Source organism: Symphalangus syndactylus, chromosome 5 (genome assembly GCF_028878055.3).
Source record: "Symphalangus syndactylus isolate Jambi chromosome 5, NHGRI_mSymSyn1-v2.1_pri, whole genome shotgun sequence".
In the NCBI taxonomy this organism is placed as follows: Eukaryota; Metazoa; Chordata; class Mammalia; order Primates; family Hylobatidae; genus Symphalangus; species Symphalangus syndactylus.
Genome location: NC_072427.2, coordinates 86,229,811 through 86,257,506, shown reverse-complemented (window position 1 = coordinate 86,257,506; position 27,696 = coordinate 86,229,811). Strand labels below are relative to the sequence as shown.

Sequence of the window (27,696 nt, the reverse complement as noted above, 5' to 3'; positions counted from 1 at the left end):
GCCTGGGAGGAGGGTCTGTTTCCCTGCCTCCTCCACTCCTGGAGGGTCTGGCTTTCTCCACTTGTGGCTACGTCACTCGTCCCTGCCTCTGTGGTCCCTCGGCCTCCTCTCCTGTGTGTGTCTCCCACCACCTCTCTCCTGTAAGGACACCTGTGATGGTATTTTGGGCCCACTCGGATCATCCAGGTTAATCTTCTCATGTTTCAATCACATCTGCAAAGTGACTTTCTCCAATAAGTCCACATCCACAGAATCCAGGGACTGGGACCTGGTCTCTCTGGGGGCTGGTGTTCAGCCTGCTCGTGTTAGAGAGGCAGAGCTTTCCAGAAGCTGTGTCTGATGCTTCCTGGCCATCCCAGGGCAGCTTCCCCGCTGAGTACATACTGGATGAGGACGGCCAGGGGAACCTGACCTGCCTGGACAGCAACCACTCTCACTTCATCCTCGTGGACGACGGGACCCACGGCCAGTACGGGGTGGAGATTCCTCTGAGGACCAGGCTGGAGAAGTTCATATCGGAGCAGACCAAGGAAAGAGGAGGTAGGGGAGCTTGCTTTCGAGGGCGCTTGGGCAGAGTGCACAGTGGGCTGGTCAGAGTGTCAGGTACAGCTGGTCACGACCAGGACGTTCAACAGGTATGGCGCTCGGGCAGAGTGCAGTGGGCTGGTCAGAGTGTCAGGCACAGCTGGTCATGACCAGATGTTCATGGTACTCGGAGCGTCCTCAGAACACACCTGGGTTTCTTTTCCATGTCTCTTTATACTTTGTTCCAGGAGGGTCATCTTCTCTTGCCGGTTTCAGCCAGTGGGAGGGCGGTCTGGGGGGCTGGCGGCTCACCTGTGTGCTCGCAGGTAATAGGCCAACCTGCATTTTTTTTTTTTTTTTTTTTGAGACAGGGTCTGGAGCGCAGTGGTGTGATCTCTGCTCACTGTAGCCTTGAACTTCTGGGCTCAAGGGTTCCTCCCACCACCCTCCCAAAGTGCTGGGATTACAAGCTTGAACCACTGTGCCTGGCCCTACAATTATTTTAAACCATGATCATGGTCTGGTCTCAGGTTCGGAAATCAGAATGTATGATAGTCAAAACTTAGAATTTGACACCTTTTTCCTCATAGGGGGGATGGGATGGGTTTGAGAACGTCGGGAGGTCAAGTGTGGGATTTTGCACATCACTTGAGGAGGGTTCAAAGAGGAGATGGTGAATGGGAGGTGTCTGACCTGTGCCCGGGTGGGCTGGGGTCCCTCGCAGGCTTCCTTGTGCATCGGACTCCCCTGGAGAGCTCCTCACCAGCATGTGGGCTCTGGCCCCAGGGTCAGATTCAGCAGCTCTAGGTGGGCTGAGAACTTGCATTAGGAGCACGTTCCCTGGTGAGGACGATGCTGCGGTTTAGGGACCACACTTTGAGAACCCTGCTTGACTAGGACACCCAGGGTGGGATGTGTGGGTGAGTGTATGAAGACGATGGGCCCACGGGGGGCTCACAGACAGAGTTTGCTGCCTAGGGAAAGGGGTTGCTAAGTCCTTCTCAGGCTCCACTGCTGTGGGCTGGATGAGGTTCAGGGTGGGGCCGGGCGGATGGACACAGGATGGACGTGCCGCATGCTGCTCCCATCCACACATGACAGGTTATGCCCACCTGCTTGGGGCATCAGCTCTGACTGTCCATGGCCCCTCTCGCTCCCTCCCAAGAAAGCAAGCAGGGGTGGATGGGATGCAAGCGAGCGGGGAAGGTGTGGGCAGCGGGGGGCTCTTGAATCTGCTCATTGATGTGGAACAGGCAGGTTCCCTGGGAATGCGGAGCTTTGACCTTCAATGGTGACTCAGCACTGGCAAGAGGCCTCCCAGCAGGTGCTTCAGTGTGTGGTTAGGCTGGAGCCGGCAGGGGGGCAGGGAAGAGTGCCCCCAGTGCAGGGTCTTGCCCCCCACCTCTGTCCCCTCACTCGGCTCCATGCTTTTTCTAGGTGTGGCCATCAAGATCCCCATTGTGTGCGTGGTGCTGGAGGGCGGCCCGGGCACATTGCACGTGAGTACGGCCGAGTGGGAGGGGGCATGTGTGGGCCTGTCGTCCCACCGCAGGCTGATGACTGTCCAAAAGTGCTTGTCTCAGAACTCAAGACTGTTGGCAAGAGGGTGATGAGCTTGCCCACCAGGAGAAGAGAAAGAGCATCTATGCTGTGTCGGGGCTGTTTCTGGGTGCTGGAGGAGGGTCGGAGGAAGGTGTGTGGGGGAGGAGGCTGGGCTTGGCTGTGACCGGGCCATTGACCAGCATGAAGGGAAAGGGTGGGGCCCCAGGGCCTGGAGTGAGTGGGGAGCCTCTGCTCCCAGGACCCACTGGGGAGGCTGGGGGGTTTCTACAACTCTGCCCCCAAGACTCCTCCAGGAAGCATTTTTCAAAGTACAGGGCCGTGGCCCCCATCCCAGATCCATGGTGCCAGCAGCTGTGTGACCACAGATGTGGCAGGCAGCTTGAATGTGCTGCTCTGCTAGTCTTCCTTCCTAACCCTAACCCTAACCCTAACCGCTCTGTGGCGTGCAGGGTGCGAGGCGACCTCACCTGCTGTAGGAATGTACGAGGACATGCAGCCTGAGGATCTGGAGCAAGAGTGTGGGCTTTTGTGAAGGATGGGATCATAGGCAATGTCTTGTTTATGTTTCATGATTGCAGGAGGTCAAAACAGAGCCTTGGGGGCTTGAGGCTGAACGGGAATCCATAGAGCACTGGGTCCCCACTCCCTATGCGTGCCGAATACCCTTCACGGCTCTCCTGCTGGGGCGGCTGCACCCACCTCCTTGCCCCAGGCTGATGCTCATGCACACAGCAGGGTCCTTCCTGCCAGATAGCTTTGTAGCCAGTCCCTTCCCGAAGTCCAGCACACCCTGGAGCCCAGGGGCCCTCCTCATGGCCCTGCTCTTACTGTGGGCTTTTATGAGGTCGGTAACTCCAGGTCCATGCAGCGTCCCCTTTGCTGCGAGGCCCTCATGTCTGCAGGTCCATGGGCAAAAATGCTGGGAGTCTTTGATTCTGCTGGTGCTGAGGCCTGAGAGGCGCCAGGTGTGCAGCCCCCAGTGTGTTGGGGAAGCTCCCTCTTCCCCCAGAGCAGGGGATGCCACCAAACTAATAGGTGCTTTCAGTGGATCTCGGAGTAGTGTTAGCCATCCCTGCCTTTAGCTGGCCTTGGAGAATTCTCCATTTCAGAAAGCATCGGAGCGAGGCGAGGACCCAGTTCCGGGCTCACACCCCCACCTGCCTTGCAGACCATCTACAACGCCACCACCAACGGCACCCCCTGCGTGGTCGTGGAGGGCTCGGGCCGCGTGGCCGACGTCATTGCCCAGGTGGCCAACCTGCCTGTCTCGGACATCACTATCTCCCTGATCCAGCAGAAACTGAGCGTGTTCTTCCAGGAGATGTTTGAGACCTTCACAGAAAGCAGGATTGTCGAGTGGACCAAAAAGGTGAGGCTGACGGGCACGACGGTCACCAGCATGTGGCTGCTTCACAGAGACACTGTCAGCCTGGTGGGCGGGACCAGGACTCACGGACCGATGTGGACAACCCACCGGGTCTGAGCGGGTGCCAGAGTGATTTGCAGAGGGCAGGGCACAGGTGGGAAACCTCCTGGCTGGGTTCCGGAGGTCAGACCCCATGACAGCACATGAAAGGAGGGTGTGAACCTCACCGGCAGCACACCAGGGCGGGCTGGGAACACTGCTGGGCTCAGTGGTGCTGTGAAAAGGGTCTGCTGGATTGGAGGGTGGGAGGCAGGTGCTGGGGAGGCCTCAGCTGAGTCGGGCAGCAGGGCAGCTGCTGAGTAATGGCTGTGGGTGGCGGGGTCCATTCCAGATCATAGCCTCACAGGTGAATTAAGTCATGTAGAGTGGCCTCAGGAGGGGCCATTGCCCCAGTCCAGGGGTAGATTTTGAGCGGCCCCTGCCATGATCCCAGCCTCCAGAGGGGGTCAGTTGTGAAGGGCCGTGGTGGGTCAGCCCTGGCCACCCCACCAAGCCCTTGACCGGGGGGGGGCGGCCTCCAGAGGAGAGTCCCTCCCCTCCCTGTACCTGCTGGTTCCAGGGTCACCTGACTCAATTCTTGGAGGATTCTTTGCAGGGGCTGGCACTGGGGCCTTTTCATCCTCAGTTTCCCAGCAAGCCGGGGCCGGCGGAGCCCTCTGTCTGTGTCTTTCCTGCAGACCCTGGACATCCCCAGGTTCAGAGTGGCTGACATGTGCTTTCCACGGCTCCCACTGTGTTTAATTTGGGCTCTGTGGGCAGTGGTGACCCCCAGCTGCAGGCCACAGGGACACACGTATTTGGCCAGATTGGGCCTGTGGAGAGGGGATTAAAAATGGGCAACCTCAGGAACCACGGGTGTCGGAAGGGCTGGGTGGAGGTCTTGGCCCCGTTGGCCGATCCAGAAGCAGAGTTTCTGTGACTGGTGATTTGTGGGTGGCACAGTGACCTTGTTTCCTTCTGTGCTTTGTGATGGTCTCAGAGTGACCTTGTTCTGCACAGATGTCTTCTTCTTTTTTTTTTTTTTTTTTTTTTGTGAGACGGAGTCTCGCTCTGTCACCCAGGCTGGAGTGCAGTGGCGCAATCTCGGCTCACTGCAAGCTCCGCCTCCCGGGTTCACGCCATTCTCCTGCCTCAGCCTCTCCATGCACAGATGTCTTCTGAGAGCGTTTTTGTCCGGCAGGAGAATAACGTGATGTAGCTGCAAGCGTCAGATCGGTTTGTGAAAACATCGCGGTCCGGCTGTGAGCGGCTCCTCAGCTCCCGACGTCAGGGTGGCTTTCTGACCTTCCCGGTGCCACTAGGACTTGTCAGGCGGGCCCTGGAGCCCTTTCTCTGCTGGTTGATAAATTATTCAGGCAACTCTCAGAACTGAGTTTAATCTGCTGTTGTTGAAAGGTGCTTGTTTTTAATGCACTCTCCATAGCCAAGCCAAGGCCCTGAAAGTGGTGCTTTCATACACAGCCGTCAGGCCTCAGCAGGGTCAGTGGGGAGGGGCCCAGCCACACAGCCGGGGTCAGTGCACTCCTTTAACACGCCTTCTCGGATTGTCCGTCTACACTGGGGAGGAGTTGCAGAGCCACCCTCTGGTGCTGCCGCTGGTGGGCGGCCCCGTCAGAGGGGCCCAGGGACCTCCCTGCAGGGGCTCACAGCTGTGGCCAGGAAGAAGTTGCCCACCTTCGTTCAGCCTTGCCTTTCTCATCTGTCAGGTAGGGGTACTGAGTGCTCGACTCAGATGAGGAAACGGGGCCCTGGTGTCCATATGGGCTCAGACGCTAGGAGCTGCTTCACCCTATGAGGACAGGGCAGGCTGAAGTCCAGGAGACTTTTACAGGCTCAGACGCTGGGAGCTGCTTTACCCTATGAGGATGGGGGTGCTGAAAGCCAGGAGACCTTTGGCTGCTGGAAGAGGGTGGAGTTTGCCAGGGAGCCCAGGATGTGTTTTGGAGTGGTCATGAAAGCTGGACCCCGAGGGATGGGGCACCGTTGAGGTCTTAGGCATGGAGATGGAGTGTGAGGAGCCCTCCAGGTGAGGGCAGAGTCTATGTGGAGGCAACGGGGCCAGGCTGGGGACGAGGAGAGAAGCAGGGGAAGCCAGGTGTGGCTGGCCTGGGGAGCCTGAGGGACAAGGCTGAGGCTTACTTTGGGAGTAATGGGAGCCATGGGAAGATGCGTTTGTGGAGTTGCCCGCCCTGGACACAGGGGGAAGGCGCTTCAAGGAGGAGTAACTGTAGTAGACATACCTGCTAGGGACGCCATGATGGATGGATGGATGGTGGGTGGGTGGTAGATAGATGGATGGATGATGGGTGGGTGTGTGGATGGATGGATGGAAAGATGGATGGATGAATAGATGGATGGATGGATGGTAGGTGGGTAGGTGGGCATGTGGATGGATGGATGGATGGATAGATGGGTAGCTAGATGATAGGTAGATTAGATGGATGTATGGATGTATGGATAGATAGACAGATAGGTGATAAAATGGATGGACTGGGCACAGTGGCTCACACTTGTAATCTCAGCACTTTGGGAGGCTGAGGCAGGTGGATCACCTGAGGTCAGGAGTTTGAGACCAGCCTGGCCAACCACATCTGTACTAAAAATACAAACATTATCCAGGCATGGTGGTGGGCACCTGTAATCCCAGCTACTTGGGAGGCTGAGGCAGGAGAATTGCTTGAAGTCAGGAGGCAGAGGTTGCAGTGACCCAAGATCGTGTCACTGCACTCCAGCCTGGGCAGCAGAGCAAAAAGTCTGTCTCAAAAAAAAAAAAAAAGATGAATGAATTGATATGATAGATAGATAGATAGATGATAGATAGATAGTGGGTGGGAGGTAGATAGAAAGATAAGTGGATGGATGAATGGTTGGTAGGTGGGTGTGTGTATGGATGGATGGAAAGATGAATGGATGCATGGATAGCTAACAATAGATACATGTGGATGGATAGATGGATACATGGATAGATGGATAGGTAGACAGATACATACATATATACATAGGTGAAACACACACGGATGGATAGATATATACATGGATGGATAGACAGATTTATAGATAGATTATGTAGATAGATAGATGGATAGATGCATAGATGGATAGATAGATCAGATTAGGTAGATATATAGATAGATGGATAGATGCATAGATAGATAGATCGATTTATCGATTGACAGATAGATAGATAAGTAGACAGATAGATAGGCAGGTAGGCAAGTGGTGAGGAGTGGCCTGGGCTTAGCAGGAAGGCTAGGAGGAGCAGCCTCGCATGAAGCTGCACTATCGTCAGGGTGAAGATCCGTTGCCCTTGGGTTGTGTTTTCCACCCAACAGATTCTCACAAACATGGTGTATTTGGTCCCCATAGATCTTCATCTGCACCATCTAAGGCAAGAGGAGATGTGGTGGTGTCCTGGCCACAAGGGCAGACAGGACCCAGGGCTCTGGCCGTGTCCAGGGCCTCAATTCTATGTGTCCTGGAGGAGGCAGGGGTTCAGGAGTCACTGTGTCTCACTTAGAAAATGCTTGTTGCAGATCCAAGATATCGTCCGGAGGCGGCAGCTGCTGACTGTCTTCCGGGAAGGCAAGGATGGTCAGCAGGACGTGGATGTGGCCATCCTGCAGGCCTTGCTGAAAGGTGAGGGTCAGGGAACGTGGGGGCAATGGGGTGGAGGCCAGAATGTGGGCTCTGAGGACCCTGAGTTCTAGTCTTGAAGCGCCATGATTCTGGGAACCAGAATATTCCTCCTTGGTCAGAAACCCTGGCCAGAGGGCAACTGGCGACGGGCAGGTGGGCGCCTGCCTGTCACCTGATGTTAGAGGTATGAGCTCCTTTATTTGTAACTGGAATCCGAGTGCAGCCTGTGTCATTTTTACCTTTGTGGTGGTCATAATTTCTCATAAAACTTCAGGGTGGAAAGAAAGAGTGCGGAAGTTGCCTCTCTCAACTTCCTGCTTGCTGGCTACTTTAGCTCCTCTGCCTCTGATGCAGGAAAGAGTGTAGAGGCAGAGCAGGGCCTCAGGAATGGTGCGATGGACTCGAGCTGTAGTGGCTTTCTGTGTAACTTCTGTTGCTTAGCCTGGCCCTTTCTTCAGGCCACAAACATCACTGTCCTCTTCTCATGCCACAGGAGAGAAGGCTTATGCCTCCTTGTCTTACCCAGCTGGCACCTGACACTGGGAAGCCTTGGTCTTATATATGCTCCTCCCATCCGATGCTGGGCTTCTCACCCTCCGGGGTTGGAGGCCCCAGGCTGATTCTGAAGGGCTCAGCAGAGTGGGCCCAGGCTGGGATCAGCAGGGAACTTTTGTGATAAAGGCCAGACTTTCATCTTGTTTCTGTGTTGATTTGAGACTCCCCTTATCGAGGACTTGATGTTGTGCATAAAACCTCACACCAACAGCGAGATGATAGACTACATATTAGACCACAGATTAAGTCTTAATTTATCTCTCAATAGATTTAAGATAGATATACAAATTATCTTCTCTGACAACAAGATGAACTTAGGAATTAATAATGATGTAAAAGTGGAAAATTCACCAAGTTGTGGAAACTAAACAACGCTACCTTAAACAGCCAATGGATCAAAGAAGAAATCAAAAGGGAAATCAAGAAACCAATGAAAACAAAAGCACAATATATCAAAGCTTATGGGACATAGCAAAAACAATGCTAATGGAGAAATTTATAGTTATAAATGCTTACATTAAAAAATAAGATCTTAAACCAACAACCTAACTTTACAACTTAAGTAATTAGAACAATAAGAACAAATGAAATCCAAAAGTAGCAGAATGAAGGAGATAGTAAAGATTAGAGCAGAGATCAATGACATAAAGAATAGAAAATTGCAGAGAAAATCAATAAGGTAAAAAATTGGTTATTTGAAAAGATCAACAAAATTGACACACGTTTAGATAACTAGACTAAGAAAAAAGAAAGAAGATTCATATTACTAAAATTAGAAATGAAAGTAGGGACATTACTCCTGACTCTACAGAAATAAAAAGGATTCTGTGAACAATTGTATGCCAACAAGTTGGATAACCTAGATGTGTTAGTCTGTTTTATGTGACTAAAACAGAATACCACAGACTAAGTACTTTATAAACTAACTAGTACTCTATAGATCAATCACTGACCATCCTTGCATTCCCAGAGGATGGTCAGCATCTGGCAAAATTGAGGGGCCAACATCTGGCAAGGGCCTGCCTCGTGTCATTCCAGAATGGCAGCACACACATGCCCTTCCAGTGGAAGGCAGAAGGGTAAGGGAGCACACAGACGCATGAAAGAGAGTAAAAAAGCAAGAGGGAGCTAAACTTGCTTTTTATAACAAGCCCACTCTTGCAATAACTAACCCACACCCAAAATGAGACATTAATCCATTCATGAAGGCTTTGCCCTGTAATGGATCACCTCTATTAGGCCCCACCTCCCAACACTATTATACTGGGGATTACATTTACAACACATGAACTTTGGGGAAAACATTCAGGCCATAGCACTAGATGAAATGAACACATTTCTAGAAGCACAAAACCTACCAAGACTAAATCATAAAAAAATCAAAAGTCTGAATAGACCTATAAGTAGTAAGGAGACTGAATCAGTAATAAAAAATCTCCCCACAAAAGTTTTAAGGCTGATAGCTTTACTGGTGAATTCTACCAAATGTTTAAAGAACTAACACCAATCCTTCTCAAACTTTCCCCAACAATTCAAGAAGGAAAACTTCCTAATTCATTCTTTGAGGCCAGCATTACTCTGATACCAAAGACAGACGCTGCAAGAAAAGAAAACTACAGACCAATATCCATTATGAACATTGATACAAAATTCCTCAACAAAATATTAGCATACAAAATTCAGTAGCATTAACAGGATTATACACTATGACTACATGAGATTTATTCCTGGAATGCAAGGATGGTTCAACATATGAAAATTAATCAATACACCACATTAACAGAATGATGGGGAAAAAACCATGATTATCTCAACTGATACATTTGACAAAATTTGACACCCTTTCATGGAAAAACATTCAACAAATTAGGAATAAAAGGAAACTACCTTGATGTAATAAAAGCCATATATGAAAAACTCCCAGCGAATATCATGTTCAATGGTGAAAGACTGGGACATAGCAAAAACAGTGCTAATGGAGAAATTTATAGCTATAAAAGCTTACATTAAAAAATAAGATCTTAAACCAACAACCTAACTTTACAGCTTAAGTAATTAGAAAAATAAGAACAAATGAAATCTTTTCCTCCAAGATAGAAATAAGGGAAGGATGCATACTTTCACCACTTCTATTCAACATTGCACTGGAAGTTCAAGCCAGAGCAATTAGACAAGAAAAAGAAATAAAGCTTATAAATTGGGAAGGAAGAAGTAGAATTATTTATGTTCACAGATGATATGATTTTCGTATTTGTCCATTTTCACACTGCTATAAAGAACTGCCCAAGACTGGGTAATTTATAAAGGAAAGAGGTTAAATTGACTCACAGTTCAGCATGCCTTGGAAGGCCTCAGGAAACTTACAATCATGGTGGAAGATGAAGGGGAAGAAAGGCACTGTCTTCACAAGGTGACAGGAAGGAGAGGTGCCAAATAAAGAAGGAAGAGCCCCTTCTAAAACCATCAGATCTCATGAGAACTTACTATCATGAGAACAGCATAGGGGAAACCGTCCCCACAATCCAACTACCTCTACCTGGTCTCTCCCTTGACACATGGGGATCATAGGGATTATAATTCAAGATGAGATTTGGGTGGGGACACAGAGCCTAACCATATCAATTTTCTGTGCAGAAAACCATAAAGATTCCACAACATACCCCTGAACTAAGAAATGAATTCAGCAAAGTAGCAGGACACAAAATCAATACACAAAAATCTTCTGCATTTGCTGGGTGCGGTGGCTCACGCCTGTAATCTCAGCACTTTGGGAGGCTGAGGCGGGCGGATCACAAAGTCAGGAGATCGAGACCATCCTGGCTAACATAGTGAAACCCTGTCTCTACTAAAAATACAAAAAATCAGCTGGATGTGGTGGCAAGCGCCTGTAGTCCCAGCTACTCGGGAGGCTGAGGCAGGAGAATGGTGTGAACCCAGGAGGCAGAGCTTGCAGTAAGCTGAGATCACGCCACTGCACTCCAGCCTGGGTGACAGCGAGACTCCATCCCCTCACTCCCTGCAAAAAAAAAAAAAAAAAAAATCTGCTGCATTTCTATACACTAAAAATGAATAATCAGAAAAGGAAATTGTGAAAACAATTCTATTTACAGTAGCATCAAAAGGAAAAAAATACTGAGTAATTAATTAAACCAAGGGGGTGAAAGACTTGTACAATGAAAACTGTTAAACATTGCTGAAAGAAATGAAAGAAGACATAAATAAATGGAAAGACATCCCATGTTCATGAATTGGAAGCCTTAATATTGTTAAGATGACAATACTAGTCAAAGAAATCTACAGATCCAATGCAATTCCTATCAAAACCCCAGTGATTTTTTTTTTTTTTTGCAGAAATAGGAAAGCCCATCCTAAAATTCATGTGGAGTCTAAAGGGATCCCAAACAGCCAAAATAATTTTGAAAGGGAAGAACAAAGATGGAAGACTCACACTTTCTGATTTCTAAACTCACTACAAAGCTATAGTAATCAAAACAGTGTGGTAATGGTGTAAAGAAAGACATAGAGGGCTGGGTGTGGTGGCTCATGCCTGTAATCCCAGCACTTTGGGAGGCCAAAGTGGGCTGATTGCTTGAGCTCAGGAGTTTGAGACCAGCCCAAGCAACATGGTGAAACCCTGTCTCTATAAAATATAAAAGCTGGGCAAGGTGGTTCATACTTGTAGTCCCAGCTGCGTGGGAGGTTGAGGGGAGAGGATCACTTGAGCCCAGAAGGTTGGGGCTGCAGTGAGCTATGGTAGTACCACTGTACTCCAGCCTGAGCAACGGAGCAAGAGCCTGTCTCAAAAAAATCCCAAAAAGATATGGAGACCAATGGAATAGAATAGTGAGCCCAAAAATAAACCCTCACATATATGGTCAAATGATATTTGACAGGAATGCAAAAATCATTGAGAGGGACAGTCTTTTCAACAAATGATGCTGGAAAACCTGGATATCCACATGTCAAAGAATCAAGTTAGACCCTTACCTAACACCATATACAAAAACTAACTCAAAGTAGATCAAGGATTTCTGAATATAAGACCTAAACTCTTAGAAGAAAGCACAGGGCAAAAACTTCATGACAAAGGATTTGGCAGTGGTTTTTTGGCCATGACACCTAAGGCACAGGAAACAAAAGAAAAAATAGATAAATTGGGCTTTATGAAAATTAAATAATTTTGTTCATCAGAAGATATTATCAACAGAGTAAAAAGGCAACCCATGGAATGGGAGAAAATATTTGCAAATCATACATATGGTAAGGGATTGGTATCCAGAACATATAGAGAACTCCTATAACTCAACAATAAAAAAACAACACAATTCAAAAATGGGCAAAGGACTTAAATAGACATTTCTGTAAAGAAGACATACAAATGGCCAATAAGCACATGAGAAGATGCTCAGCATCACTAATCATTAGAGAAATGCAGACCAAAACTAAGAGATAATCATTTCAAACACATTAGGATAGCTACTATAAAAAAGAACAGAAAATCACAAATGTTGGCCAGTGTGTGGAGAAACTGGAACCCTTGTGCACTGCTGGTGGATATGTAACATGGTGTAGCTGCCGTGGAAAACAGGATGACAGTTCCTTAAATATTTAAAAATACAATTCCTGTATGATCCAGCTATTCCACTTCTAGACATATATGCCACTCCCCACCCCCAAATTTAAAGCAGGGTCTGGAAGAGATATTTGTGTACTCACGTTCATAGCTGCATTATCCACAATAGCTAAAAAGTGGAAGCAGCCCAAGTGTCCATTGACAGAAAAATAGATAAGCAAAATGTGGTCTATTCCTACAATGGAATATTACTGAGCTTTAAAAAGGAAGGAAATTCTGACACATGCTGCAACATGGATGAACCTTGAAGACATGTTAAGTGAAGTAAGCCAGTCACAAAAGGACAAATACTATATGATTCCACTTACATGAGGTCCCTGGAGTAGTCAAATTCATGGAGGCAGAAAGTAGAATGGTGGGTGCCAGGGTCTGGGGGAGAGGCGAATGGGGAGTTAATGTTTAATGGGGATAGAGTTTTAGTTTCCAAGATAAAAAGATATATGGAGAAGGACAGTGATGATGGTTGCACAACATTATGAATGTACTTAAGACCAGTGAACTGTACGCTTAAAAATATTTGGCTGGGTGAGCTGGCTCGTGCCTATAATCCCAGCACTTTGGGAGGCTGAGGTGGGAGGATCACTTGAGCCCAGCCTAGGCAACATAGAGAACCCTGTCACTACAAAAAATTTAAAAAAACTAGCCAGGCGTGATGGCGCACGCCTGTACTCTTAGTTACTCAAGAGGCTGAGCTGGGAGGATTGCTTGAGCCCAGGACGCTGAGGCTGCAATAAGCCTTATGATTATAAATATGATCACAGCACTGTGCTCCAGCCTGGGTGACAGAGTAAGACCCTGTCTCAAAAACAAAAACAAATCAACCCAAAAAGTTAAGATGGTAAATTTTATGCTACATGTATTTTACCACAATTTAAAAACATAATGAATTTTAAAATATCAACTTTATGAAGGTTCAGCTTAGAGACAATAAGCTCCCCCAATTCTAAATGTACTGTATAACAAGCCTAGACACCGTGACCCACCACAGTCTCCATACAGGACATCTCCCCTACCCTGAATGTTCCCTCATGGCCCTTTGTAGTTAAGCCTCCCTCCATCCTGGCTCTGGAAATCATCTGTCTGCTTTCTGTCACTCTAGATTAGTTTTGCCCATTTTAGAACTTCACATGAATGAAATCATACATGATACATTCTTTCATGTCTTGTTTCTTTTGCTCAGTGCATTGTTTTTGAGATTCATCCATGTTGTTGCGTATGTCAGAACTTTGTTCTTTTTTGTCTGTGAAGGAGTATCCTATTGTGTGAATACACCAAAGGTTGTTTTTCCATTCATCTGTTGGTGTGCATTTAGGTTGTTTCCAGTTTGGGGCTATTATGAATAAAGCTGCTATTTGTCTTCATTTCTCCTGGGTCAATATCTAGGAGTGGAATTACTGGCCTTTATGGTAAGTGTATGTTTCACTTTGTAAAAAACTGACAAACTTTTCTGAAAAGATTGCATTCTTTTTCCTGTGTGCTGGCAATGGATGAGCGTTACCCTACATCCTTGCCCACACTTGGTGTTGTCAGTCTTTTAAACTATAGCCATTCTAGTGGGTATGAAGTGACATCTCGTTGTGGTTTGAATTTACATTTCCCTGAGGACTACTGATGTGGAGCATCATTTCAAGGACTTTTTGGCCATTTGCCTCTCCTCCTTCTGAAATGTCTTTCAGATCTCTTGTCTATTTTTATTTTATTACTTGTCTTCCAGTTTTCAATTTTTAAGAGTTATTTGTATATTCTGGTACAAATCCTTTGTCAGATATTATTTTCTCATGGTGTGTAGTTTGCTTTCATATTTTCTTCAAGATGTCTTTGAAGAGCAGGAGGCTTAAATTTTTTTTTTTTTTTTTTTTTTTGAGATGGAGTCTCGCTCTGTTGCCCGGGCTGGAGTGCAGTGGCGTGATCTCGGATCATTGCAAGCTCCGCCTCCTGGGTTCATGCCATTCTGCTTCAGCCTCCCAAGTAGCTGGGACTATAGGCGTCCACCACCATACCTGGCTAATTTTTTGTATTTTTAGTAGAGATGGGGTTTTGCTGTGTTAGCCAGGATGGTCTCGATCTCCTGACCTCATGATCTGCCCACCTCAGCGTCCCAAAGTGCTGGGATTACAGGCGTAAACCACTGCGCCTGGCCAATTTAATCAATTTTTCTTTATGGTTCATGTTCTTTGTGTCATAGCTAAGAGATCTCTGCCCATCCCAAGGTTGCAGATATTTTCTTCTGTTTTCTGATGGCAGCTTTGTAGACATAGCCTTTATGTTTGTGCCTATGAACCGCTTCAGGTTGATTCTTGTGTATGGTGTGAGGTAAGGGTCAAAGTTCTTTTTTCTTTTTCCCCAAATAACAACCCATGTTTTAAAAAGTTAAACCAGAAAGGGAGCACAGAAAGTACTTGAGCAAAATAACTTGTCCTGAGAACCAGTGAGGTGGTTGTTACTGTTGAACATTTACAGGCAGTTGAGGCAGGAAAGGAAATGTGATGGCTTCTGAGTCCTGAGTTTTGGATGTTAGTGTAAGATGCCTGCCCTCCAGAGACCTATGTCTTCTTAAAACAGGGAGGCCTTTCTCTTGCTCACTGCCCACCTGTCGCTCAGGGGCCAGGGCATGGCCAGGAGGAGGGCGGGGGAAACAGGGGTGAGTGGACGTGATGACCAAAGCTCCAAGATTCACTGATTCTGACCTGAAATGGAATGTGCTTTTGCAAGGCTGTGTGTATGGGAGGAGGTCACTGGGTGCTGCGCCTGTCACTTTGAATTGTTGAGAGGCAAGGGCTCATGACACATCCCTGACTCTGACGTCATTTCCCTGGAGGGAAATGGCTGTGAGCCCCAGATCGAGGCCCAATGTGTACCTGTTCATCTGCAGCCTCACGGAGCCAAGACCACTTTGGCCACGAGAACTGGGACCACCAGCTGAAATTGGCAGTGGCATGGAATCGCGTGGACATTGCCCGCAGTGAGATCTTCACGGATGCGTGGCAGTGGAAGGTAAGTCTTCCAGAGCACCCCGTGGAGGGGCCCATTGGGCCCACATGCATTGCACCACTGAAGCAAGGGCAGGCAAAGGTCGCATTGTCTGGATCCCAGCCCTTCCCTTGAGGGTGGGTGACCTGGGCAGCTTTCATCCTCCCCAGGTTGGGGACAACAGCAGCCCCCATCTCCAGGGTCTTTGAGATCAGGATGACGTGGGGTGATGACCAGATGCAACCATCACCGCGCAGTGTTTGCTCTCAGCCTTCAGATCTGCACCCCACGATGACAGCTGCACTCATCTCCAACAAGCCTGAGTTTGTGAAGCTCTTCCTGGAGAACGGGGTGCGGCTGAAGGAGTTCGTCACGTGGGACACCTTGCTCTACCTGTACGAAAACCTGGAGCCCTCCTGCCTATTCCACAGCAAGCTGCAGAAGGTGCTGGCGGAGGAGCCCGAGCGCCTGGCTTGCGCGCCCGCGGCGCCCCGCCTGCAGATGCACCACGTGGCCCAGGTGCTGCGGGAGCTGCTGGGGGACTTCACACAGCCGCTTTACCCCCGGCCCCGGCACAGCGACCGCCCGCGGCTCCTGCTGCCAATGCCCAACATCAAGCTCAACGTGCGTGCTGGTAACCGGGCCCAGCCTGGCCTCGCCCGCGCGGGCTACTATGTTCTTAGAGCTCTCTGTTTCTAAAATTAGCTTTTATTTTTATTAGAAAAGACACACGCTCTATCTTAGGCTGCTTGGGCTGCTGTAACAAAATTCCACAGACGGGGCAGAAACTACCAGTTTATTTTCTCGAAATTCTGGAGGCCCAAAGTCCCTGATTAAGGCACGAGCAGGGCTGGCTTCTGGCCAGCGCCTCTTCCTGCTTGCACGTGGCTGCCCTCTTGCTGTGTCTTCACATGACAGACAGAAAAGTCTCTGGTGCCACTTCCTCTTCTTTTTCTTTTATTTATTTATTTATTTTTTTGAGACAGGATCTCTGCCACCCAGGCTGGACTGCAGTGGCACGATCTCAGCTCACTGCAACCTCCGCCTCCCGGGTTCACGCCATTCTCCTGCCTCAGCCTCTCGAGTAGCTGGGACTACAGGCGCCCACCACCACGCCCGGCTAATTTTTTGTATTTTTAGTAGAGACAGGGTTTCACTGTGTTAGCCAGGATGGTCTCGATCTCCTGACCTCGTGATCCGCCCGCCTCGGCCCCCCAAATTGCTGGGATTACAGGCATGAGCCACTGTGCCAGCCTGGGTATGGCTTGGTTTTATACATTCACAATCTGTGCTTCTTAAGTCCACTGCGTTTATTTAAGACACTCAGTTGAAATATGCTTAGGAAGGCCCAAAGCAGAAGCTCAGGCTTATCTGTACCTGTGGTTTAGGAAGAAAAACACATTTCTTTATAATGAAAAACCTTCAGGAAATTTCTAGGATCACTTGAGGTGTGTTTTGTACGGTATGTGATGTGGGAGACGGTTTTTTTTCTACTGCTGGGGAGTGTTTCCCAGCTACCTGAGTACGCGTTTCCTGGTCCGGGGAAAAGCCTAGCCATGTAGGGAGCTGGGTCTGGGTGAGGTGCCCTGTCCTTGCTCATGAGTGAGCATTGTTGCCCCCCTGGCAGATCTTTCCTAGTGGCCTCTCTGCCACAGACACTGCAGGAGAGTCCCTCAGGGAGAAGACAGTCACTGACCTATTAACACACTCCACTGTGCTAGAATTTTGCTTTGTTGAAAGCAGCTTTGATGCTATCAGATAAGACTGGGGAACCTTGAAGTGCCTGGCATGAAGCAAGAGTCTACAAATGTTGGTAAAGGAGTTAGATGGGTATTTCACTTTCTAGATATCTCCAGAACAGTGTTTTAAAAAACTTCAGTGTGCATAAGAATGATCTAGGGTGTTGCTGAAAATGCAGGTTGTAGTTCTCCAGGGACAGTGAGATCCTGAGAAGGTCGGGGCTGGGGTCAGGGCCTGCACCTCAGACAGGCTCCGCCGGTGACTCTGGGCCAGGGGGGCCCGGCTGGGGCTCTGACAGTCCACTGCTCACCAGGTGCAGGGAGTGAGCCTCCGGTCCCTCTACAAGCGTTCCTCAGGCCATGTGACCTTCACCGTGGACCCCATCCGTGACCTTCTCATTTGGGCCATCGTCCAGAACCGTCAGGAGCTGGCAGGAATCATCTGGGCTCAGGTAATAAGACCAGCTTCTCAGCAGACACAGCTATAGGCCAGCGGCCAGCTGGGCAGCGTGGCTGGGGAGCCTGAGGCCAAGTGCTGTGGAGGCTGTGGAGGGGTGTGGAGGCTGTGGAGGGGTGTGGAGGGGTGTGGAGGGTGTGGAGGGGTGTGGAGGCTGTGGAGGGGTGTGGAGGGGTGTGGAGGGTGTGGAGGGGTGTGGAGGCTGTGGAGGGGTGTGGAGGCTGTGGAGGGGTGTGGAGGGGTGTGGAGGGGTGTGGAGGGGTGTGGAGGCTGTGGAGGGGTGTGGAGGCTGTGGAGGGGTGTGGAGGGGTGTGGAGGGGTGTGGAGGCTGTGGAGGGGTGTGGAGGGGTGTGGAGGGCTGTGGAGGGGTGTGGAGGCTGTGGAGGGGTGTGGAGGGGTGTGGAGGCTGTGGAGGGGTGTGGAGGGTGTGGAGGGGTGTGGAGGCTGTGGAGGGGTGTGGAGGCTGTGGAGGGGTGTGGAGGCTGTGGAGGGGTGTGGAGGGGTGTGGAGGGGTGTGGAGGCTGTGGAGGGGTGTGGAGGCTGTGGAGGGGTGTGGAGGGGTGTGGAGGGGTGTGGAGGCTGTGGAGGGGTGTGGAGGGGTGTGGAGGGCTGTGGAGGGGTGTGGAGGCTGTGGAGGGGTGTGGAGGGGTGTGGAGGCTGTGGAGGGGTGTGGAGGGTGTGGAGGGGTGTGGAGGCTGTGGAGGGGTGTGGAGGCTGTGGAGGGGTGTGGAGGCTGTGGAGGGGTGTGGAGGGGTGTGGAGGGGTGTGGAGGGGTGTGGAGGCTGTGGAGGGGTGTGGAGGCTGTGGAGGGGTGTGGAGGGGTGTGGAGGGGTGTGGAGGCTGTGGAGGGGTGTGGAGGGGTGTGGAGGGCTGTGGAGGGGTGTGGAGGGGTGTGGAGGGGTGTGGAGGGGTGTGGAGGCTGTGGAGGGGTGTGGAGGGGCGTGGAGGGGTGTGGAGGGGCGTGGAGGGGCGTGGAGGCTGTGGAGGGGTGTGGAGGCTGTGGAGGGGTGTGGAGGGCTGTGGAGGGGTGTGGAGGCTGTGGAGGGGTGTGGAGGGGTGTGGAGGGGTGTGGAGGGGTGTGGAGGCTGTGGAGGGGTGTGGAGGGGCGTGGAGGGGTGTGGAGGGGCGTGGAGGGGCGTGGAGGCTGTGGAGGGGTGTGGAGGGGTGTGGAAGGGTGTGGAGGAGTGTGGAGGCTGTGGAGGGGTGTGGAGGGGTGTGGAGGGGTGTGGAGGGGTGTGGAGGCTGTGGAGGGGTGTGGAGGGGTGTGGAGGGGTGTGGAGGCTGTGGAGGGGTGTGGAGGGGTGTGGAGGGGTGTGGAGGCTGTGGAGGGGTGTGGAGGCTGTGGAGGGGTGTGGGCCTCTCCGACACCGGGAAGGACTTGGGGAACCTGGAGGTGGAGAACAAAGAACTTAGCTCTAGGCAGGAAAGGAATTTTTTTTTTTTTTTTTTTTTAAAGACGGAGTCTTGGTCTGTTGCCCAGGCTGGAGTGCAGTGGCACGATCTCGGCTCACTGCAACCTCCGCCTCCCGTGTTCAAGCGATTCTCCTGCCTCAGCCTCCTGAGTAACTGGAACAACAGGCATGTGCCACCACGCCTGGTTAATTTTTTATATTTTAGAAGAGATGGGGTTTCACCATATTGGCCAGGCTGGTCTCGAACTCCTGACCTCATGATCCGCCTGCCTCAGCCTCCCAAAATGCTGGGATTACAGGAGTGAGCCACTGTGTCCGGCCCAGGAAAGGAATTTTTAAATTAAAAGTTCTGCTAAAAAAAACTGGTTCTGTGGTTATGTCCAGGGCCAAGTCTCGCTGGGCACACACAGGCCGGGTGGTGCCGCCCTCTACAGCTCACACGGGTTCTGACGGGGGCTGGTGCATGTGCTGGGCATGTGCTGTCCGTTAGGCTTTGCAGGGCAAGCAGACCCCTCCCACAGGCCACGCAGGAGCCTGGTCCATCAGAGGTTGTGTATTGACTGGGGTAGGGCTTAAATTGTCTGTATAGATGTGGTCACACACAGTGATTGCCCAGTGGCCTGCGCTGTCCCCGGGCCTTGTTTTCATCACCTGGGGCAGTGTGTTGGGTTCCTCAGGCTGGGTTGAGCCTGGCTTTTTAGAGTCTCACAGTGGCTCCTCTGGTCCCCAGAGCCAGGACTGCATCGCAGCGGCCTTGGCCTGCAGCAAGATCCTGAAGGAGCTGTCCAAGGAGGAGGAGGACACGGACAGCTCGGAAGAGATGCTGGCGCTGGCGGAGGAGTATGAGCACAGAGCCATCGGTGAGCTCCGCTGGGCACGGGCTGCAGGCCATGGCTCAGCCATACATGCCCTCACTGGGGTCCCTGGGTCTCAGCCATGCACACCCTCACCTGGAGTTCCTGTCCCTGGGTCTCAGTCCCATGTGCCCTCACCCTGGGGTCTTTGTCCCTGGGCCTCAGCCCTGCACGCTCACCCTGGGGTCCTCATCCCAGAGTCTCGGCCCTGTAACCACCCAGTGGGTTCGTCTTGCCTGCTGCTCAGATAGAGCCCATTTGTTAAGACAGCGAGATTGCAATAGAGAAAGAGTTTAATTCACAGAGCCAGCTGAATGGGATGCTGGAGTTTCATCACCCAAATCAGTCTCCCTGAACATTTGGAGCCCCCTCTTTTTTTTTTTTTTTTTTTTTGAGATGGAGTCTCACTCTGTCGCCCAGGCTGGAGTGCAGTGGCACAATCTCAGCTCACTACACCCTCTGCTCTCTGGATTCAAGCGGTTCTCCTGTCTCAGCCTCCCGAGTAGCTGGGATTACAGGTGCATGCCGCCACACCTGGCTAATTTTTGTAGGCTGGTCTCGAATCCTAACCTCAGATGATCCGCCCACCTCGGCCTTCCAAAGTGCTGGGATTACAGGCGTGAGCCACCATGCCTGGCGAGACTGGGATTTTTTAAGGATAATTTGGTGGGTAGGGGGCCAGGCAGTGGGGAGTACTGATTGGTTGGGACAGAGATGAAATCACAGCGGCTCAAAGTGGATTCTTCTCACTGTCTGCTATGCATGATCACAGCGGGTTGAAGTGGATTCTTCTTGCTGTCTGCTGTTCCTAGTGGGTAGAAGTAGGTTCTTCTCGCTGTCTATTGTTCCTGATCACAGGGGTCGAAGTGGGTTCTTCTCGCTGTCTGCTGTTCTGGGTGTGGACACAGAACTGGTTGGGCCAGATCTCCAGTCGGGGTGGTGTCAGGGATGCATCAGAATGCAGGCTTTCAAAATACCCTGGGTTTTCCAATAGTGATGTTACTCCTAGGAAGAGTTGGGGAGGTTTGGAATCTTGTGGCCTCTGGCTGCATGACTCCTAAACTGTAATTTCTAATTTGTGGCTACTTCGTTAGTCTTACAAACGCAGACTGCTCCCAGGCAAGAAGGGGGTTCGTTTCGGGAAAGGCCTGCTCGTTTCGGGAAATCTTTGTTTGGAAGTTAAACTATAAACGAAGTTCCTCTCAAAGTTAGTGTGTCCTATGCCCAGGAATGGACAAGGGCAGCTTGGAGGTTAGAAGCAAGAGGGTTCAGTGATGATGATCTGCTGCTCTGATGGGGCTCTGATGTCTCTGCCCAGGGGTCTTCACCGAATGCTACAGGAAGGACGAAGAGAGAGCTCAGAAACTGCTCACCCGTGTATCTGAGGCCTGGGGGAAGACCACCTGCCTGCAGCTCGCCCTGGAGGCCAAGGGCATGAAGTTTGTGTCTCACGGGGGCATCCAGGTGACCTCCCAAGGGCTCCTTCCAGAAACAGACGCCTGTGGTGCCTGCAGGGTGGACACAGTCTCCTGTTTGTGCAGTTGGCATGCACACTCACACAGGCTTCAGGGCCCTCAGCATCTCGGGGACAGTGCCTGACCCCTCGGCCACCTGCTCCAGGCTCTGGCCTCCCATTTTGCAGATGGGCGGAAACTAAGATGAAGCAAAAGCAGGAGCTGGTGGCCATGGAGGTCGCAGTTCACCTCCCCATGGATGTTCCTACCTGGGTGCAGCAGGCAGAAGCCCAGGTGGCTCTGGGAACGGCGTCCGCCATCTCTCCCTGGAGGGATAAGCGGGACACGGTGTGTCTCCCTGGAGCAGCAAGGGCTCCCAGGCATGGCTGCCCTCAGCATTGCCCTGGCACCCCTGGCAAGGCCTGGCTCACAGCGAGTGCCCCTTGCACGCTGGCCTTCCTTGGAGCTCCGAGCTATTGCCAAGTCCATGAGCTCCCATTGTGTCTTGGGCTGTGCCAGGCTTAGGGAAGCCTGGGGAGGGGTCCTGTCCCCCACTGCAGAGCTCAGAGGGGCCAGTGCTCTACAGCTTGCAACTACGGGGCCTTTGAAGCCAGCAGAGATGAGGTCCCTTAGCTTGAGGTCGGGTGAAAGGCGGGATTGGGCACCCAAAGCCCCAGGGCAAGCTGTGTCTTCACCACTTTCTGCTGTGAGACTGCAGGCCAGCTCTGTCCACTAGGCACCCCGAGTCCTCAGCAGACAGCTGACGGGCACCATCTGGGGCACAGGGCTGGGCACCGCTGTCCTGAGACTGCCCCCATCCGCAGGCCTTCCTGACCAAGGTGTGGTGGGGCCAGCTCTCCGTGGACAATGGGCTGTGGCGTGTGACCCTGTGCATGCTGGCCTTCCCGCTGCTCCTCACCGGCCTCATCTCCTTCAGGTGCTGCAGGGCTGCGGGGCTGTGGGACTGTGGGGCTGCGGGACTGCGGGGCTGCGGGGCTGTGGGAGGGGCTCCTGGGGGCTCCGGATCTTCCCTAGATCCCCTCGCTGGGAGCAAGTCACGTGTCCTCAGAATTGTCCCTGGATCCTGGGGCTGTAGAGATGGGGGTGGGAAGCAGAGCAGGGCCCCACATACTAGAAGGACCTGCCCTGCCCCAGCCCCAGCACTGATCTCATGTTGCTGGTGAGCCTTTCCCTCGGCCACAGCAGCCTGGGGTCGAGGAGGCCAGGAAAGATGGTCTCCTGCTCCTGCCGGCACCGCAGACCTGAGCCAGTCTGGGGCGCGGGCAGTTAGTGCAGGTCTGGGATGCAGGCAGCGAGCTACGGCTGAGTGCCTCCCTGTCCTCGCAGCCACAGAGCCTGTATTGATGGCATTGCTTTCCCTTCTGCAGGAGGAGGACATGGCTGGCTATGGTTGAAGACCTGGCCTGGCCTGGTGTCCCCACCTGCACCTCCTCAGAGGCTTGCTGGGGCGTTGTGGGGTCTGCTGTGTTTTACTGAGGGCTGGATGGAGGCTCAGGGTCTCCTGGGAGTCAGGGCAGATTCAAGACCCAGCGAGGTGGCTGAGCCCCTTCTGCAGGCCACAGTGCCCGCCTCCTTCCCTTTCTCTTCACGGCCAGGATGGGTACCTGAGTGCTTAGGAAGCCTGGTGGGAAACTGAGGCAGGGAGGAGCGGCTCAGATGTCCTAAAGCAGTGCTGGCTCCTCCCCTGCTGTCCCGAGGATGGCAGAGCCATGTCACTGATGGCCGCCTCTGCTCCCGTTCCAGCGGCCCTGGGATAGGGACCTGGGATCAGGGCACACCACAGGGGGAGTGTGGTCAGCCCTGCCCCCACTGAGGATGGCAAGGAAAGCCTGTCCCCATTTACGGGAGGGTGACCAAGGCCTGAGCGTCCACTGAGCACCGGGAGCTCTGAAGCTGGGGCCCTCCCAAGGCTGGGCTTGGGGCAGTCTGGGCCTCCCTGTGTGCAGCCATGAGGGTCATGGCCATGGGCAGGGCGTCAGCGGGCATCCCTGTGTCCTCACTTTGCTGGGCTGTGGGGTCCAGCCCCACCCCGGTGACTGCGTGTGGCGCTCCCAGGCTGCGCTGTGCCAGCTCTGTCTGTAGCTGCCGTTATGGCCCTGGATCCCTGAGTAATTTTGCCCCTAAAAGCACATCTCTCTGAGGGGCACGGGGGATCATGGGGTGGCCAAGGCCTGTGGAGGTCAGGACCCTGGCCCTGGCGGTCACTGTCTCCTCTCTGCTGCGACGGCCGCAGGGAGAAGAGGCTGCAGGAGGTGGGCACCCCGGCTGCCCGCGCCCGTGCCTTCTTCACCGCGCCCGTGGTGGTCTTCCACCTGAACATCCTCTCCTACTTCGCCTTCCTCTGCCTGTTTGCCTATGTGCTCATGGTGGACTTCCAACCTGTGCCCTCCTGGTGCGAGTGTGCCATCTACCTCTGGCTCTTCTCCTTGGTGTGCGAGGAATTGCGGCAGGTACAGCCCCACCCACTTTTCCACGCCCCAGCCTGGGGCCACCCACCTGGCTGCATTCTCATAGGGGACCCAGGGCTTAGAGCCCACCCCATCTAGCCTGCCCAGCTCCTTGCAAGCTGAGCAGAGCCGGTGTTTCCTCCCCAAAATGGGTGGCTGGGGCCCTGCCCTCCAAGCCCCTCCCTCCTCATGCCCCCTGCGCCTGCTTCCCTGCTTTCCCTCGGCCCAGACATCCTTCCCTCCTGGAGACCGGCTGATCAGCTCAAGGTGGATGCCCTGACCTTGTGGACTATGAATGAGTGTGTCCCTTCCCCCAGGAGGAGCAGTGCAACGTGTGGGGTCCCTAAGACCCCTCTCACATTCAATAACGAGCCAGAAGGACCCACAGATGCTGGGGAGTGGCAATGCTCACTTATGGTTTCTTAAGCAAAAGTCTACAGACTAAACCAGCCAGGGGGAGGGACGCAGCTGCATCCAGGACAGCTCTGAGCCCAGGGAGGTGTGGGTGGCACTCCATCCTCCCAGTGATGATGTGTGGCCTCATGCGTGGAGGCACGGTCCCCAGGGAGGCTCACGGGCCTTGGTGTCCACTGGAGGTCAGTCACAGAGGCGCGGCTGACACCCCATGGTTGACCTCAGTCTCTAGCCCTCCAAAGGTCAAACTGAAAACTGCCTAGGGCCCCACCCCAAATCACACTGTGGGACCACCTGGCGTGGCCCAGGCCCCAGGAACAAAGACACCCTCATCAAGCGGACATTCCAAGGGCTCAGAGGCTACCTCCCTGGAGCTGGGCGAGGCCAAGCTGCCCTCCAGGTGGGGCGAATCCCTTACTGTGTGGGGTCTTCACTGTGCCCCTGCGGTGCCTGCACCTGCTGGCAGCCGGTGAATGGGAACTAGGTCCATGGGACCCTCAGGGCAGTGGTGAGGGGGTGGGGTTGGCCCACGGGGCAGTGGTCCTGGCTTAGACTCATTTCTGCTCTCTAACCTTGGTGGACCACCAGGCCCCCAGTTAGAAAGCAGTGTGCACTGTGTAAACACCACTGCCTGCTGGGGCCCTGGGGGAGGCACCGGCATCCCCAGGAAGGAAGATCAGGTCCAGGACCCGGTGGGGCCTGGGAGCTGTGCTGTGGCCCTGGCTCTGCTGTGCTCCCCTTGGCCCTCCTCTTGCCACATGTCTTCTGCCACCAGACCCTCTCTACGAGGGGCCAGAGGCCTCCATGCACCCCCAGCCCCAGCCCCATGGGCAGCAGCCTGAGAGCAGAGGGGGCACTTCCTTCTCCCTGCATCTGTCTGTGATCTGGGGAGGGCCCTGGTTGGTCCTGCTGGTCACCTGCCCCACCTGTCCAGCTGCTGGGTCCTGGGGCCTGGGGCTAGGGAGGGTGTGGGGACTCCTGCCAAGTAGGCCAAAGGGGGCCCCCACAGCCCCTGCCAGGGTCCTCCACTCTTGGCCTGCTGAAGAAGCAGTGTGGCCCCTGACAGAACAAAGATCCTTGTGGGAAGGCAGCTGGCACCTGACATTGAGGAGGGGGCTGTGCCAAAACATACACACATACGTGCACACACATGCATACACATACAGGTACATGCACACAAATGTACACATGCACACAAATGCACACACAAATACATAGGCACACATGCATATGCACACATACATACATGCATATGTACACATATACACATACATGCACACACGTGAACACAGCACACGCATAGGCACGCATACATGCATATGCATACACACATGCACACACATGCATACACATGCATGCACACACATGCATACATACATGCACACATACACATGCATACACGTATGCATGGACACATGTGCATATAGAGATGCACACACGTATACACATACACATGCATACACACATATACACAGATAAATACATGTATACATACATGCACACATGCATACACATACATGCATACACATACACATTACACACGTGCATACACACAAATATACACATACATACACATGCACACACATACACACATAAGCAGCACACAAATGCATACACGTACACAATATACACAGGTACATATATGCACACATACATGCACACACACATGCATATACACATACATGCACATACACAAATATATGCATCACAAGCACATATACACATACATACGCACATGAACAAACACGTACACACATATATACACAAGCACATACATATGCACACATACATGAACATAAACATGAACACACACATACAGACACACATATGCACGCATGTACACACAAAAAACATACAAATACACATACACACGCAGACATACATATATACATACATGCACACACACAAACATGCATGCATACATAATACATGCACACATGTATGTGCATACACATAGACACACATGCATACACATACAAATACACACACACATACAGAATGCACACATACATACACAATGCACACATATGTGCACACATGCATATTCACACACATACATGCAGAATATATGTACATACACATATACGCACACACAGGTGTGAGTGAGCAGGGGGCCGGGGTAGCTGCTGCCAGCACTACTCTGCATTGTTCCTCCACGTCCTGTTCCCATCTCCTTCACTGACCCAGCTCTCTTCAGATCAGAACCAATGTTCGGATTTGCTGACCATGATGATAGCGTCAGTGATAGTGATGAGAGTGGTAGTGATGATAGTGATAGTGATGATAGTGATAGTGACAGTGATGATAGTGACAGTGATGATAGTGGTAGTGATGATAGTGACAGTGATGATAGTGACAGTGGTGATAGTGGTCGTGATGATAGTGACAGTGATGATACTGACAGTGATGATAGTGGTAGTGATGATAGTGACAGTGATGATAGTGACAGTGATGATAGTTGTAGTGATGATAGTGACAGTGATGATAGTGGTTGTGATGATAGTGACGGTGATGATAGTGACGGTGATGATACTGACGGTGATGATAGTGGTCGTGATGATAGTGACGGTGATGATACTGACGGTGATGATAGTGGTAGTGATGATAGTGGTAGTGATGATACTGACAGTGATGATAGTGGTAGTGATGATAGTGACAGTGATGATAGTGACAGTGATGATAGTGGTAGTGATGATAGTGGTAGTGATGATACTGACAGTGATGATAGTGGTAGTGATGATAGTGACAGTGATGATAGTGACAGTGATGATAGTGGTAGTGATGATAGTGACAGTGATGATAGTGGTTGTGATGATAGTGACGGTGATGATAGTGACGGTGATGATACTGACGGTGATGATAGTGGTAGTGATGATAGTGACGGTGATGATACTGACGGTGATGATAGTGGTAGTGATGATAGTGATAGTGATGATAGTGGTAGTGATGATAGTGACAGTGATGATAGTGACAGTGATGATAGTGGTAGTGATGATAGTGACAGTGATGATAGTGGTTGTGATGATAGTGACGGTGATGATAGTGACGGTGATGATACTGACGGTGATGATAGTGGTAGTGATGATAGTGACGGTGATGATACTGACGGTGATGATAGTGGTAGTGATGATAGTGATAGTGATGATAGTGGTAGTGATGATAGTGACAGTGATGATAGTGACAGTGATGATAGTGACGGTGATGATAGTGACGGTGATGATAGTGACGGTGATGATACTGACGGTGATGATACTGACGGTGATGATAGTGGTAGTGATGATAGTGATAGTGATGATAGAGGTAGTGATGATAGTGGTAGTGATGATAGTGATAGTGATGGTAGTGATAGTGACAGTGATGATAGTGACAGTGATGATAGTGACAGTGATGATAGTGGTAGTGATGATACTGGTAGTGATGATAGTGGTAGTGATGATAGTGACAGTGATGATAGTGATAGTGACAGTGATGATAGTGACAGTGATGATAGTGACAGTGATGATAGTGGTAGTGATGATAGTGACAGTGATGATAGTGGTAGTGATGATAGTGACAGTGATGATAGTGGTAGTGATGATAGTGGTAGTGAT

The 27,696-nt window shown here is 51.6% G+C and overlaps 1 protein-coding gene across 1 annotated transcript in view; it reads left to right on the top strand.

Moving 5' to 3' along the window:
- TRPM2 (transient receptor potential cation channel subfamily M member 2) overlaps positions 1-27,696 on the top strand; it is a 90,433-nt gene that overhangs the window by 25,630 nt on the left and 37,107 nt on the right. Inside the window, 11 exon segments of the mRNA XM_063640506.1 lie at positions 360-540; positions 1,963-2,024; positions 3,257-3,457; positions 7,048-7,150; positions 15,211-15,332; positions 15,579-15,932; positions 17,362-17,499; positions 19,647-19,776; positions 21,089-21,234; positions 22,049-22,161; positions 23,479-23,695. Of these exon segments, the coding sequence (XP_063496576.1) occupies positions 360-540; positions 1,963-2,024; positions 3,257-3,457; positions 7,048-7,150; positions 15,211-15,332; positions 15,579-15,932; positions 17,362-17,499; positions 19,647-19,776; positions 21,089-21,234; positions 22,049-22,161; positions 23,479-23,695 (1,767 nt within the window).